This window comes from Nuphar pumila, chromosome 12 (assembly GCF_984573655.1).
Source record: "Nuphar pumila chromosome 12, dmNupPumi1.hap1.1, whole genome shotgun sequence".
NCBI lineage: Eukaryota > Viridiplantae > Streptophyta > Magnoliopsida > Nymphaeales > Nymphaeaceae > Nuphar > Nuphar pumila.
The window spans coordinates 4,969,177-4,985,018 of record NC_143260.1 but is presented as its reverse complement, the minus strand read 5'-3'; the positions used below and the strand labels follow the sequence as shown (position 1 = coordinate 4,985,018).

The window sequence follows — 15,842 nt, the reverse complement described above, 5'->3', positions numbered from 1 at the left end:
TGACAGCTCATGCTGGTATAGCCTTTATTGGCGTACTGGTGCAAAACTTTGTCGCGCCAATATAATGCAACTCTTTACTGGCACGAACTAGCACCTTTAAAGAGATAATTTCTTGTAGTGTGTGTCTACCGGCAAACAAAACTTATCAAATGCATTCATATGATACGGCTCCCATCCATTATATATATATATATATATATATATATATATATATATATATAGAGAGAGAGAGAGAGAGAGAGAGAGAGAGAGAGAGAGATTATATGAGTAACCCGTAATGTTAAACACTCAAAGTGTTCGACGTTACATAGGACGAGCTCGTGATCAGCTGTGCACACTAGTGGTAGGTGAAGCAAACTATCCGTTTGCAACGGTTGGCTAAATATGAGCTTGACGTGTGTGTGTATATATAATGTGTGTGTGGAGAGAGAAGCAAACTATCCGTTTGCAACGTTTGGCTAAATATGAGCTAGACGGCTTGGTAGGTGATCTAGTTAAACAACTCAAAGTGGAGACTGGAGGTGACCCACCTGCTCGTCTCCCAATCAAGTGCTAGTGCGCAGTTGTGCGCACACACACACACACGCACACAGAAGAAAGGAAATGGAAAAGATGGAAGCAGAAGCTCTTAATTATGCCTTTTTATTCTATTTTTTTTAGAGAACATCCTGTACCTCATCACCAACATTCAATAAAGATATTTTAAAAGTCCAAAAGTTAGCTTCAGTGCCTTAACTTTTAACTAGCAAAATGATAAACTTTCTGACATTTACTAATGATATTGAAGGGACCAACCATATAGCTATGACCCCACTATAGATTAATGTGGGGTTGGGGAGTTATGGTGATGGTTCATTGCTGCCTCAGGTCACTACCCTTTTTAAGTGGCTTAAATTGTAGCATTGGAGTTGAATTGCTGTCCAGTACATGCAGTATGGCCACCATGGAAACTGAGCACACAAACATGGGGAGAGGACCAAAGATCCAAAGCAACAACGTAGTGGCAAAATAAAGAGCTCTTAGGCCTAGTGACCAGAAATTGCTCCCCCGGATGACTGCCCGCTGAACGTAACAAACCGGAATTTCGGAATCGGGGGTGCTGATGAGGTAGCTAGCATGGACAAATTGCCTAGCAGACTGGATGAAGAAGGTGAATGCCAGGATGAAGCAGGCAAGAAGAGTCACATACTTAACACTTGCTGTAGATGGAGATGTATCGCCATAGATCACATTACCTGTGAATATATTTGGAGGGTGGGAACTGCTTACTATCCAAGTGCCCAAGAGGGAGCTAAGTGCAATTGATAGGGATGCTAAGTATGTTGATGTTGATAGGTTACGTGAGATCACCTCCAACGCGCCCTTTGGTGCAACTGGGCCCTGCTCCAACCAAGAACATGAAAGGGAGACGTATCTTCTTAGCATGGTCACAAAATCCCATTATTGGGATCTTCCCCGCAAAGGAGAATCTGGCAATTAATTTAAAATTTTTGTTTTCCTAAGAAAAAAACAGTATCATAAATTTCAAGAATATATATGAAAATATATAAAAATATATAATTATATAAATATTTCATTAATAACCTTATTATATCACCATAAAAACAGGGTATTGTCAAACTAGGTGATATTTAAAAATTTTCATTTTTTGGATTATATTGGTTTTTGAAAAACATACAATCAAATTGTGAGATTTCAAAAAGTGGCCAATATTTCTGACTATGCTTCTTAGTGAATAACAAGGCCTTGTTTTTTCTAAGTCGTATTGAAAATTCATTCTGTCTAGCTTGAGCTTGTCAATATGTATATTGTGTGGACTTTCCATCTACAAACTAAAATCGCTTACAAATATTTTGTGCTACAAGTATACTATTCAGGATTAAGTATTAACTGTAGTTTGTACAAATTTGTGCTATCTAGGATGACATAGACATAGTTTAATATCAAGGATATAATTGTATTTTTGTATAATTTTTCTATCCAGGATGACATGCAATTGAAACTGAAAGGACTTATAATATTTTGTAAATGTTTCATATCCATGACACAATTGTACTTTGTACAAGTTTAGAGACTCTAGGGTGACATACAATTGAGGACTTTTTAACATCATTGCATCATAGGGGAGATCCAAACTATGGATTTTGTTGTTTCACTAAAACAAGGGTTTTCTGCAAAATAGTCCTCGCCTTATGCATTTTTAGCAAAATCGCCTGTCTTCTTCTAAACCCTTAATTACCAAAGGGTCCCTGAGCTTAACAGCCATCCACCTCCCCTAACGGTCACTGTTAAGAGCATTCAAAATTATAGTTCTGCTCTCATAAGAGGACCAATTTGAATAATAAAAAAAGGGAATAAGATAGAGAGTACTATTTTGCAAGAAAACCCTGAAAGGTGTGAAAGAGCTATTGGAGAAGGTATTGAACATAATGTCACTGAGAGAGTCGATTCTCTATTAGGCTGGGGATGAGACTTGGATAGGGATGGCAGTGGACCGGGGCGGGGGTGGGGGACAAGGTCTCCACCCCCGCCCCGTTTCAAAATCCGAACCTTCATCCCCGCCTCCATCCCTGCACGGGGATGGATTTCAACCTCCACCCCCACTTCATGTCCTCCATCCCCGGTCCAAACGGGAGCAAGGTGGGGCCCGTTTCCCCTTAGTCTATAGTCATCCCTTAAAGGATTGTGGAGAGGGGAGGGGGGGCTAGGTGGGGTTTGGGACGGGGGGACGGGGCGGGGAAAAGCTTAAGTCCATCATAAAAAAGAGTCCTGTAAGTTCGGCAGGCTGAACCAATACGATTAGGTCTCTGATCCTGAGGGTGGTCTTCCTGTCCTTCATAAAAAAAAAAGAGTACGAACGGTTTGCATCCCTAATGGTTAGTCTACAGCCCTTCAATAGAAGGGCTAATCTACATTAGCATCAGAGAAGACAAAGATGTTTTTGCAAGAATAGTAAGGTATGGACTATTTTGCAGTATAGCATACAAGACGGGATATTTGAAAAAAAAAAAACCCCTAAAAAATCACACTTGACATTGTTGGCTACACCAACTGACCAACATGACTGGCGCAGATGATGTTTGAGTATTGATCCCATCATTTGACATAAGATGAGTTCCATCTTACATTTAATCCTAGCCGTCCAACCAGAGGCTAGAATTGTACAACATTTTCACTTGGATGTGGACTGATCCTAATCGTCCAGATGCATCAGCTGGGTAGCTAGGATCCACATAAGATTCATTGTATCCTATGTCAAAGAATGGGATCCTTTTTTATGTTTTCCGGAGTGAAAAAGCTGTTGGCAATGACTGATCATATTCTAAAAATTTCAAAGCTTGAAAAATTGATCAATGAGGTTGCGACTTGGCCCAGGTAGATGTGAACCAACCCAAAATAAGTGAACTCATAACTTGTGTTATGTAAGGTTGCGTTTGGAAAATGTCACCAAGTTCATGAACTTCAGCACTCCTACTAGGAAGCTTCATGTGATGCATAATGATGGCCTTAATTTATACATGAAAGACATGAAGGTCTGCCAAGTGGATTTGATATGCCTACTTTATTTGTCCATTTTTAATCTGAAACATGAACCTGGTTTTGGTTAATACTTCAAACACTGATCCGTGTTTAAGCTGAAACTTCGCCAAGGCTAGGCAAGTTTTTACACATTCATTTGAAGAAAAGAGAAAAGAGAAAAGAGAACACCGGCCCCATTAAGTCTGACTTGGGATCCAGTCTGAGACTCTCATTACTGGACCAGATATAGATTTACCCGGATCCTATCCAAGATTGTGTTAACAGGTAACAATTACCTTGGGAGGAAGGGCATAATATGGTTGTAGCCATTCTTGTCTTTTTTTTTTTTTTGCGGATAAACCACTGTAATAGTTCAGACTTCCCGTTATGGGCCAAGAGGTGCCATGATGACCATGGTGCTGTTTCGACAGAGAAAGCTGGGGTTAGGCAGACCCTTACCAGTTATACAACCATACAATTTGGGGTTCGAACTTGCAACGTCCCAACACAAGATGACGTGTACTAACTCTCCTGCCAAACAAGAGGAGATCCCCGTTGGTTCTTGTGGGCCAAATTAACTAAGCGATCAAACAGACTTTGCTTTCTCTATGAGAGAGAGAGAGAGAGATTGGTTTGTCAAATTTATCATTTATTTCATAAAACTTAGATATGCCAAAACGGAAGATTCAGCAAAGTGGAAGAGACGCATATATTTCAATAAATGAGAGAGAGAGAGAGAGAGATTGGTTTGTCAAATTTTTTCATTTATTTCATAACTTAGATATACCAAAAACGGAAGAGGCAGCAAATTGGAAGGGATGCATATACTTCATTAAATGAGAGAGAGAGAGAGAGAGAGAGAGAGAGAGAGAGAGACCTGCATCATCCTCTCCACCCACGCCATCTTGTTGTGATTCTCATGGCCGATCACCGTAGTTTCTGGGTGCTTCAATATTCTGTAGAGGAGGAAGAGATGGTACCCAAACATCAAAGCCAATCCCAATGGAACCAATACCACATCCAAGAACGCAACCTCCATCACCATCCCTCTTTCTTCCACCCTTCACCCTCCTATGAATAGCTTGCTCTCCTATACCATTGCCTCGATAGTTTAATTACAGAAATGGGTCGTGACAAATTCATGATGTTTGAAGAACTCTGACCTCAAAATATAAAAATGAGCAGCAAGTCTGTAGTTATATGTTGAGAGCTTCTGACTTTTAGTTTTTCTCCTTTTTTCTAATCTTCATCTTTTATACAAGATGGGGAATTAATAAATCTCTTGAATACATGGAGATTGCTATGGGATTTGTAGAGGAATCAAAGTAGATACTCCCAAGGAGTGAGGATGCCCATTGTTGTAATATGCCGTAAAGAGTGGGAAAAGAGAGTTTTAAAAGCAATAATTGGTGAAGATGTCACGCCAAAAATAATGAGGAAACTTACCCCTCATTAATTATTTTATTCATTTTGAAGTGGTTTATATTTAGGTTTGGATCAGCCTGAGAATGCATGATTGAAAACTACTGGTGGGGTCTTAATATTAAGCATGTGATGTCCTCGTCTTTCGTTTTTTAATGTCATGAGGTTGTTAGTGATGCTGTCTGTATACTATAGAGGCTTATTTCATTCATGTTGTTGCTACTGCAATTAATTATTCGTCTGTTGTTTTCCATCTAAACTTCAAACGCAAGGACATGGCAGAGTTCGGCCATACAAGTTAAGAAAAAGATGTGATGCAAGAGGCTAGGGACGGCAGTGGACCGGGGGACAATGGGGGCATGAAACGGGGATGGAGGGCATGAAACGGGGAAGGAGGCGGGGATGAAGGTTAAAATCTATCCCCGTGCAGGGATGGAGGTGGGGATGGACTTACGCTTTTCCCCACCCCGTCCCCATCCCAATCCCCACCCTGCCCCGTCCCCAATCCTTTAAGGGATGACTATAGACTAAGGGGAAACAGGCCCCGCCCTGCCTCTCTCCCGTTTCGACCGGGGATGGAGGACATGAAATGGGGATGGAGGCGGGGGTGGAGGTTAAAATCCATCCCCGTGCAGGGATGGAGGTTCGGATTTTGAAACAGGGCGGGGGTGGAGACCTTGTCCCCCGCCCCAGTCCACTGCCATCCCTACAAGAGGCCGTGTTAATTGATTCATGCGCAACTTTGGTTGTGCGGCTGTTTTTCTTGGAACTTTGGTAGTATTGTTCTTGCCTAACCTGAACGTTTCTGCCACTGATTTTTCAATTGTTTGCCTCTACAGATTCACAAACCTATATGTATTTCCACAGCCTACCAGCCTTTTGAAAGGTTCTTTCCATATTTTTCTCATGATATATCTCATGATATTTTGAACCATTGGAAATATATATATATATATATATATATATATATATATATATATATATATATATATATATATATATATATAGTAGAGGTAGCTGCCCACTCCTACATGTATTTCCACAGCCTACCAGCCTTTTGAAAGGTTCTTTCCATATTTTTCTCAAATCTGACCGCACAGATACATTTTGCATGCTTGATTTAATTTTATAGGAATTGACTCTTGCATTGTCCAATTCCAATGCATGGGTAGGTTTTTGTAAGGTATAAAAATCAGCGGTATAAATTAATTTTTTATAAATATCTAAGACTTAAAAACTCAATTTTTTTATCGAAAAAACATAATCTAAGCATCGTTTCTTGGTAAATCGACCATGCCAATGCCAAATGCATCTGCAACGTTTCAGATTTGTGAAAAACAACCTGGAAACCTGTCATTCGCTCACAATAGGCACAAAATGAAGTAGATAGCTCTCTTTCTCTCTCTATACATATACTGATATACATACATATAGACTGTTGTAACAGTGGACGAGCAAATTGTCCACCGTTAGGGCACGCCCAACGGATTAACCCGTTTGACATTACATGTTTTCCTCTCTCTCTCTCTCATATATATATATATATATATATATATATATAGTGAGCAGTTGTCTATTCCAATCCGTGCCTACTGCTAGGCTACTAAGCTTCTAAAGGGTTTTTTCATGTTTTGTCAATCTAACAGTACAAATATGTTCTAAATATTTGATTTTATAAGAATGGACTCTTGATCCTCTGACATTGGTAGGTTTACATAAGGTTTGAAAATTGACTATCTACAATTTTCAAAACACTTAAACTGAACAGTTATTTTTTTTTTCATCGAAAAAACAACAATTTCCAAGTGTTGTTTTCTAGTAAATCGACCATACTGAACACATCTCCAAAGTCAGATTTGTTAAAAACACCCTGAAACAACACCCCCCGCCCCCCGCCCCAACTTGCTTGCAGTAAGCTCCTAACTCTGTTAGGCACCTATTCCCCGTGTAAAAACTACAAACATATAACAATCTCTATCAAAATGCGTTTTTGTTGCGTTAATGTCATAAAAAGCATGCTACTCTCGACATTGGTAAAATTCTGAAAATATGACATTGTTTTGGCATCATATTGATCTTTGAAAATATCAAATATATTTGCTACTGTCTCTGGACATAGGCATCACACCTGCACGCAACTTTCCATGCTTTGGTCATTTGATTACGAATGGTGGTAGGAGGTTGATGTTACGAAATGATTGTGTTTTGATTGTCATTGGAAAGGATTGATAATATACCTGATTGCATCTCAAGATCAAGCATCCAATGTGTTTGCCATGATGACACGTGCACCAGTATCTTTTCCAAAATGTCCAGCAACTTTCTTTAGAGTTCCCAAACTGCCAATATGACTTCCCAAGGATTGGCACGTCCAGGAGAGCAGTTACAGTCATATGGTATGCACCCAAATTAGTGGTTATATTTCATCAGCATCGCACATCTCACTTGATGGAGCTGTGTATGTGCCTCCCTCTCACATATCCCAAGTGAGATATGCGGTGGGAATTCAATACAACCTACTGTGGTTACAGTAGGTTATATACAATATGACCGTACCTACTGTGGTTACAGCTACATTGTATATAACCATATTAGTGGTCATATTTCATCAGCACTGCACATCTCACTTGATGGAACTGTCACCAAATTCGTCTGGTCAAGGACTGGTCAAGTTATAGCCGTGTCACTGACATGTTTATGGCAATTGTTTCAGTTATTGCTTGGAATCCATGAAGTAGAGTACCAACACAAATTTGGTAGTGTGAGAAACTATTTATTGTTTTTATTCAACATAAACCAACATAATGTTGGAAAATATTGATGAGGGTCTTGCCTAAACACAAATGTTGGAAATATTGATGACTGGAATTGATAAAGCAGTCCACCTGAAATGATCAAGAAACCAAGCCCACCATTTGGCTGGGAACACACATCATCATTAACAGGCAGACTGAGGTATCAGCAACAATGTCTTTTAGTTATGGAAACACGTATTACTAGCAGTCTTTGAGCAGGTATAGTTAAGACACAGCATACATATTTTGTTTGGCCAGCATACCTCATTCTTTGCAGACATGCAGGCTAGCGTATAAGAGCAAACTCCTTGATAAAATACATGCTACAATACTCTTATAAGGATGATATGGAGAGCAATCCAGAGAATCGGCACTAAGACCTTGTTACCGTCAATGATGAATCCATGTGATCTGAAGATGACTTGGATATGTCAACGGTTGCAGGGGCATCTGAGCAACTATGGGCCTCATAGCTTTTCATTCGGGAAGCAAACATTAACACTTCTTCATGTGTAAATATATGAATTTTGGACACAATATCACAAAATTCCCTGAAAAAAAAAGTATTTGAGAGAAGGAAGATATAAATTGAAACATAAAACGATAATCACATGAAAGAGCAAGGGTCAGGCAAAGACACTTACTGCCATGGGTCATCACCCACAAGCATCATGTCATTCTCTTCATCAGTATACACAACTTGCCACCCCTTCTCGGGGTCACGCAACAGTCCTTCCATATCAAAGAGCCTCTCTAATTCACAGATCAGATCATCATACCCATTAAGTTTTGAAAGATCAATGGCCCTCCCCACCAAGCTTCCTTGCTTGTGGACCTGCAACAACTTGTGACGACAGCAGTCAGCTAGGAGAGGGAGTATAAACAAGAAGTAAACATGGCTGTTATATCAAAGGTACAAAAAGTTCTTACTTTAGTACAACTGCGCCCAGATGACTTCAAGGACCGCTGAATGTTCAGAATTAATTGCTTTTCACTTTTTTTCAAACCAGTTGTAGCAGGAAGAGGTTGAAGAGAGGTCTTACTTGCATGTGAGGCTCTAAGTACTGGGTCTTCCAAATTTGATGCAGATTCATCAGTTTTTAAGGAAAAGCCAAAGAGCCTACAACTGTTTTTACTGTAAATTTCTACACTCTGGCATTCATTATGATCTGTTTCATAAGCAAGAACAGAACCATGTTCATCCTCAGGCTGGCTATGCAATCTTGATGAATCTAAAGAACACAAGCTTTCAAGTCCCGGTTGAATACAACCGAATCCATACACATGAGAAATATGTTGCTTATTTGGTATTTCTGAACAATCAACCCAACCACCATGGCCTCCTCGCTCTCCACTTTTTTGTATGTTGTCAACACCACAAGTTACATGAGGATACACGCCCTGATTACCCGCCTGTTGGAACATGAAAACAGATGATGGAGAAGAAACCTTTGTTGAGGTCTTCGGCTGCAACTGAGCAGTATAACCCTGTGTCTGTGAGGGCCATCTTCTTCCTGCATTTGGTATTTGAACCCCTCCTATAACTCCAAACCCAAATTGTTCTAATGGTAGCACATCAACCTGATCAGGTGATTTTGACTGAAAATTTTCTTGACCTTGCAAGACCTTTAGGAATCTATTTGACTCTCCAAAGCCTACACACTTTTCAGGACCACCTGAAGCTCCTGATGGAGTCTTCATGGATCCCACCATTCCAGCTAATACGGAAGTATTAGCCAGGGGATTATGCCTCTGGATACCAGAAGCCTGATCATTCATATAATGAATGTTACCATATGGAGCACCAAATACTGAAATTTCTTGACCTTGCAAGACCTTTTGGAATCTTGAAGATTCATTGAAGTTTGACAATCGACTTCCATCTACAGGAAAATAAGAAAAAGATGAGCTTGTTTGTAGAACAGAGTACAAAAGGCATGGCAACAAACAGATCTCATTATTAAAATACAACACATCTCCAGAACTATAGTGCTGCAAAGAATTAGAAACATACCAAGAAGAGGGAAATCCATTCTGATGGATGGGAGACTTATCTTGGGTCTCTTTGATACAGCTGTTAATGGCAAGCTGAAACCTGGGACAGAACTGGATGGCTCGATCTCCCATGGTGAAACTCTGTCATGAAGACCAGTTCCTGCATCGTCATCCCATCTGACCTGTAAGAATGTGATCAACGACAAATGCTTTGAATCAACATCTAGAATCATGTGCATAATGCAATTACACTGATTAAACTTAAACTAGAATCAGATGGATAACATATGTGATAGCACCCACTCGATAATTTTCTAGAGTTGACAGAAACAGAGTTGCCAATCGAGAAAGCGGGAGCGGGAAGCGGAAGCAGGAAGCGTGGGATGACTCAGAAGCGAACCAAGAATCATCTCGGAAGTGACCTAGGAAGAAAGGGGGAAGCAAAAAAAGATAAAAAATAAATAAAAATACAAAAAAAGGGGGAAGCGAGCTTCCCAATTTTTTTTGCGCTTTCCAGCGCATTTCGGAAGCGCGATGTTTTGCACTTCCAAAACACGCTTCGGGGAAGCGCGCTTCCCCACTCCATATGACGCTTCTGGTAACTCTGGACAGAAACCATGGAACAATTTGACTCAAAATCTTCTACTTACACGTTATGTGCTCTTTCCATTTATTAAGATATAGTGATTCTGTTTGCTGGTAAAACAAAAATATTGAAGAAAAGAATGTCTATGACAATCCAGTATGTAGAAATACAGGATTATTAAATAACTATTATTGTCAAATAGAGAATAAAATAGCAGTAGATAATAGATATGTCTTTCCAAATGCTCAAATTCACCAATGCATCAGCCTGAACCAAAAAAGGAACCATAACGGAGGGTCATTTGAATATCACAAAGAATAATAGTTAATACCATGTCCAATGTCCAGTGGATCTTCATAAAAAAACTTGTTTCTTTTAAGCATACAAACATAAGTTCTATCACAATAATATGATGATACCCCTTTGTCTTTTTCCCTGATTGAGAATATATTTTAGTCAAATAAGACATGCAGGTTCTATCAAGACTAAAACAGGCATTACAAGGGGTGATACTTTGTCTATCTGTGTGTGTGCATGTATACGAGCATGTGTGTGTGTGTGCCTTTGCATGAGTACATGCATGTGTTTGTGTGCATGTATGTGAGTTTGTAAAGGACATGCAACCTGCAGACCAAAATTTTGACAGGAAATTCAAAAGAAGTTCAAAATGGAAGCAGGGAGGAACCAGTGGACATTCCCACCAATGCTTTTGCAGAGAACCTCAACTATCAAGACTAAAACTGGCATTATAAGGGGTGATACTTTGTGTATCTGTGTGTGTGCATGTATACGAGCATGTGTGTGTTTGAGTGCAGGCGTGCATGTGTGTGCCTTTGCATGAGTACATGCAAGTGTGTGGCTTTGCATGAGTACATGCATGTGTTTGTGCGCATGTATGTGAGTTTGTAAAGGACATAAAACCTGCAGACCAAAATTTTGATAGGAAATTCAAAAGGAGTTCAAAATGGAAGCAGGGAGGAACCAGTGGACATTCCCACCAATGCTTTTGCAGAGAACTTCAACATTTCATTAGGACTGTATGATGATAGCCATGAAAATCCTCATTTCTTAGCATCTACTTGAAAGCTGAACTCCCAAAATTGTAACAGAATACCACCACGAATGCATTCTAATACTTTCCACCTTAAGTCGCTCTTGTTGTGAGATGCACAGAAACTCTTCATTTCTCAATGTTCACAGTTATGCATGGAAAAAGAAAAAAAAAAGGTCCAAAAGTATGAAAGCGTCCACAATAAGCACTATCAAATTTGAAGTGTCAAGGAAAAATATAGCTTCTCTCCATGACTACATTTGAACTCCTTCTGAAACTCCTATATATTATTTGAAATATCCTCAAGTGCTCAAGGAAAACTATTAGACCTGTACTACATGGATCCAATTTTAGGCCATCAAATCAGGGAAATGAGATCAATGAAAGTATAGGTTCTTTGTTTTCTTCTACTGCTCCACATAGGTTCTCATGCAACAACCTTCTATGACTTAACCCCCAAAATAAGATGTTTCACAAACAGATTAACTATTAAAATAAATGATACCAAATCATATCCTTTACAGTAAAGGCCAAAAATTCACCACTGTCAGCATACAACGGAAATAAATGAATATTCAAAGAAGTTAACCATATCAAGCATATCAAGAAAGAATTTCAGAAGCTGATACACAAAATATGATAATCAAAGTCATGAGGATGTACCACCAAGCATCTCCATTTTGAGCTAGGCCATCTAATTGGATCGATATCACCAATACTAGATATCTGTCCCGCATATCTGCAATTATCTAGATTGTGATCAGTATACTTAGATGGTGATGATATCTACTGACTTCAGCAAGTAGAAGCAGATGACAAACCTCCTCTCAACTGCATCCTCAGTTTCAACCTTCATTTTGAGCCTCATTCCAATGGAGATAGGATGACTACAGCTTTTTAAATACTTCCAGTAGGGTATCATGAATTCTGCTGGGCTGGCCCTACATTTTGAAAGGCCACACAAGAATATCAAAATACACAAAAATTATATGGCCCGAACTCCCATAAATACTTATAAATAATTTCAGACTGCTATTACAGGATATAGTAAGTATTGATTGTTAAGAGCATTAAAAAGGATGAAAGAAATACAAATCAAGACAATCTATCACAGACCTCCCTTCAAAACTTAGATAATCAAAATCATCTGATCTGTAGAGTTTACTACCCATCAGTAGTGGCATAAAGACTATCTTCTGTATGTTCAAATTGTTAGTGTGCCTGAAGCATGCTAATGAGAGCTAGGATATACATATCCCATCATTTAACAGAAGAGCGTCCACCTTTATAAGTCACATGGCTACCTAATGTTTCACTTTCCTTGAAAATTAACAAGTCCGCAACCAAGACTGAAGATTCTAATCATGGATTCCCTAATTCCAATAAGTTGGAGGCTATCAGCACAATATGAAGAAGGTTCTCCAAGACAATTGAAACAGGGCAACAATGAAGTCATGTTCATTCTGCATCCTGGAATACAATTTACAACCTTCAAAGAATGTATAAAAACCTTGTTTTACTACTATGAAAAAAGAGGGAAAACATATTAGAAGGTTTGGTTTTGACCATAGTTACCAGGAAAGTGATGTGTGAAGCAAAAGCGGGGAAGTGAGTGGTAAAAAGTGATATGAAACAGGAAGCGATTATACAAATGAATAAAAACTGAAAAGGAACCACATTTCTGCAAATAAAAAATGGCACGTAACATGTATAAAACCATGTATAATCAACATGCAAGCATATTACGAAAAAAATATTATTTTTTAATATGAAAAACATAAGAAGTGAGGAGAAAACAAGTGGGAAGTGACAAGAAGTGATAGAGAAATGTTAAGGAAGCGAAAGGGAATCAATTTGGAAAATGAGGAAGCGAGTTTCCCATATTTTGGAAGCGGGTTTCCTAAAGTTTCCCCTTCTTTCAGGGAAGGGGGGAGTTTCCCACTTCTGAAGGGAGATTCCCCATGTAGCAAGAAACTTCCAGTAACTATGGTTTTGACAATGTCAACCAACAGCCATCTTTCTGTAAGCGTGCTCCAAACACATTTGGTGAAAGATGCATTTTTGGCATTTATTTTTAGTTCCTTCAGAAATCAAACCACATTTCAATTTTTTACAACTATAGCATGATATCAATGAAATTTTAAACCAATCATCACCATCACGAGCAAAGTACTTTATAATAGGAGTCACGCAACTACATATTTTCAGTTCCTTCTCATGACAATATAAAGATGCAACTGCACGAGGCCTAGCCCCCAGCTGGGCGATCAAAAGGAAAGGATGCCAACACATGAAGACCCTGATCCATGACATCAACCCACCTAAAAGAGCAAATAACTATGTAGAGTACAGGCATACCTTGGATTGTAGTAAATGTGAAATATGCTCTTGGTGGACAATGCATCAGAAACCATGGAAAGCATGTTCACATTTGAAAGTGGACTCAACATGGCAGAGTAGGGCAGACAATATCGTGGTCTGGCTGCCCTTCGAATTCCTAGTCTTAACTCCCCATCTTCACCCCTGTAGAGACAACGTGAGGAAAAGCTCTACTATGAACACATAGATGTGGGCAGAGAATTTTCTAATATCAAATGGTTAAACTTGGAAGCAACAATCACAGGCATGAAAACGATACCTAAGAAACAACACAGCATCACCAGACTTCAGTTTCTTCTTATTGACAAAGGAACTCCACCCTGTTGTAAGCAAATGCCGCCGAGGCTGACCTGCGAGAGCCACATTACACCAACTTCTAAAGGCATGATCTAAAGAAAATTATCCTAAATCTCTGAACCTCGGGCACAATCCACAAGAATTTCAGAGTAGTGCTGTTTGGTAATGCCAGAAAGAGAATTTTGAGAAAATTTTAAGAGAAGAAACCAAACATGCAAATCACTGAACCGACCAACATCTCCAAAACCACACAATAAGGAACTCAATTACACAAAATAAAAAAGCATATACAAATTTCCAAGTTCCGCCAGACGTACCTCTGTAGATATGACGGAACCTCCACATGATACCATGCAAGTCTTTTGCAATGAGTTCTTGTGAGGGCCGCTGCTGACTATAGTCCTTCAGGAGACATGCAAAAGAAAACAAGAATGAATATAAAGAACAACCATACACCTCAAACACAAAGGGCAAAGCCTTTCATTACCAAGGGAGGAAAGCAGTCTTCTGCAGCTCGCCGGGGGACCGAGAACCCACCATGCGTGCTCGTGTCAGATGCAGTCAACGTCTTACAGAACATGTGAGGAATCGTCCTCCTTCTCAGCCCCTCAATCTCTTCATTCTCCTCTTCTACTCCATTCAAGCTCCTCACAACCGACTGCGCACAATTGGATAAGATAACCCACTTCAAATTCAAAAAGAGAAATCCTAAACTTGATCCTCCTTTTTAACAAAAGAAAACTTACTCAACAACCAAAAGAAAAACTTCTCAATTTCCATACTTCCTAAAGAAAACGCACCTCATCTTCAGCCAAAAGAGAGACTTGGGCATACACTTCATCGTTCAATTTCTCAGCCTAGAAACCACACAAACCAAAAAACACAATCATCTGAATGCCAACCAAGAGATCAATTCTTAGCACAGAAACCAGGCAAAAGAAACAAGAAACCAACGTTAAAATAATACCAATGAATGAATCAGTTTCTCAGACAAGAAAACCAAAAACACAGAGAAACCAACGTTTGAAAAAGCAGCCAAAGAATCAATCTATAAACAAAATAACGGAATTAACGGAGGTGGGTATCCCCTTACATGGAGGTTAACATCCATAACTCTGCAGAAGATTTGAGGAGGAAGGTTGCAAGTTCGAGTGTGGAACTCCTGAGCTTGCTGCTCCAAATGGCCTTGTGGGAAGTACACCAGGAGGCTGCCCTTCTTGGGCAGAAAGATGAGAGGGCCAGCACAAGCATGCCATAGCTCCAAGCACACAGAAGAAGAGGAAGACGAAGATAACGACGAAGAATAAGGTGGGGGAGAACGAGCCAAGCTCAACAGATCACCACCACCATTCTCTGCACAACCCTCCTCCACCCTGTTCAGATCGATCTCCATGAAGCACCACCACCACCGATTCCCGCCCTTCTCATCAGATGGGCATTGTAGGTTTCGAGCCTTCTCCCCTTGCATTCACTTTTCCTCCCCTATCCATCAATTCAATTTATGGTCACAATTGATGGTCACAATTATATCATTTTTACCAAAAAGACATGGGTCAAAAGAGATAGCCAACCCTTTGTGTACAAATTTTTTGCAGCCCCTCTACTTTATTTTTCAATCTTTTCTATGAATTGCCTTTCTCGTTTGCAGAGAGAAAAGACGGGAGACGGGAAGGCCTGGTCCTGCTCTTATAAATCAAATCACATCTCAAAGTAAGCTCAGCTGCACCTGCAGCCTGCACCTACTGCATTACTACTACTGCTGTTTCTGTTGTTGTCCTGCTTATTACCTCCTAAGCCT

At 39.7% G+C, this 15,842-nt stretch overlaps 2 protein-coding genes across 4 annotated transcripts; both read right to left on the bottom strand.

The window, feature by feature from the left end:
- Positions 1-852: 852 nt before the first annotated feature.
- On the bottom strand, positions 853-4,564 carry LOC149819747 (uncharacterized). Its single transcript, XM_089983477.1, has 2 exons — positions 4,397-4,564; positions 853-1,383 (listed from the first exon to the last, which is right to left on the bottom strand). Exons 1-2 carry the CDS (start codon positions 4,562-4,564, stop codon positions 853-855), a joined length of 699 nt encoding a protein of 232 aa, XP_089839603.1.
- A 3,291-nt stretch (positions 4,565-7,855) lies between these two features.
- Positions 7,856-15,532, bottom strand: LOC149819746 (auxin response factor 3-like). Of its 3 annotated transcripts, XM_089983377.1 has the most exons (13): positions 15,138-15,510; positions 14,845-14,901; positions 14,532-14,702; positions 14,362-14,446; positions 14,007-14,097; positions 13,727-13,891; positions 12,190-12,309; positions 12,032-12,107; positions 9,751-9,913; positions 9,563-9,619; positions 8,667-9,250; positions 8,381-8,580; positions 7,856-8,287 (listed from the first exon to the last, which is right to left on the bottom strand). In XM_089983377.1, the coding sequence occupies exons 1-13, from the start codon at positions 15,435-15,437 to the stop codon at positions 8,110-8,112; spliced, it is 2,247 nt and encodes a 748-aa protein (XP_089839503.1). In that variant the 5' UTR covers positions 15,438-15,510; the 3' UTR covers positions 7,856-8,109. The 3 variants fall into 3 exon arrangements, with proteins under 3 accessions (XP_089839503.1, XP_089839501.1, XP_089839502.1); XM_089983375.1 differs by having other exon boundaries at positions 8,381-8,571; positions 8,667-9,619; positions 15,138-15,532; XM_089983376.1 differs by having other exon boundaries at positions 8,667-9,619.
- Between the last annotated feature and the right edge of the window lie 310 nt (positions 15,533-15,842).

Excerpts from the sequence above, each read along its gene's own strand:
- LOC149819747 (XM_089983477.1), bottom strand. The coding sequence starts at position 4,564 with ATGGTGATGGAGGTTGCGTTCTTGGATGTGGTATTGGTTCCATTGGGA. Across the intron at positions 1,384-4,396 it reads GGGTGGAGAGGATGATGCAG|CAGGGCCCAGTTGCACCAAA; the intron begins GTCTCTCTCTCT and ends TCTTGGTTGGAG.
- LOC149819746 (XM_089983375.1), bottom strand. The coding sequence starts at position 15,512 with ATGCAAGGGGAGAAGGCTCGAAACCTACAATGCCCATCTGATGAGAAG. Across the intron at positions 14,447-14,531 it reads AAGACTGCTTTCCTCCCTTG|GACTATAGTCAGCAGCGGCC; the intron begins GTAATGAAAGGC and ends TGTCTCCTGAAG. Across the intron at positions 8,572-8,666 it reads CTGGGCGCAGTTGTACTAAA|GTCCACAAGCAAGGAAGCTT; the intron begins GTAAGAACTTTT and ends AAGTTGTTGCAG.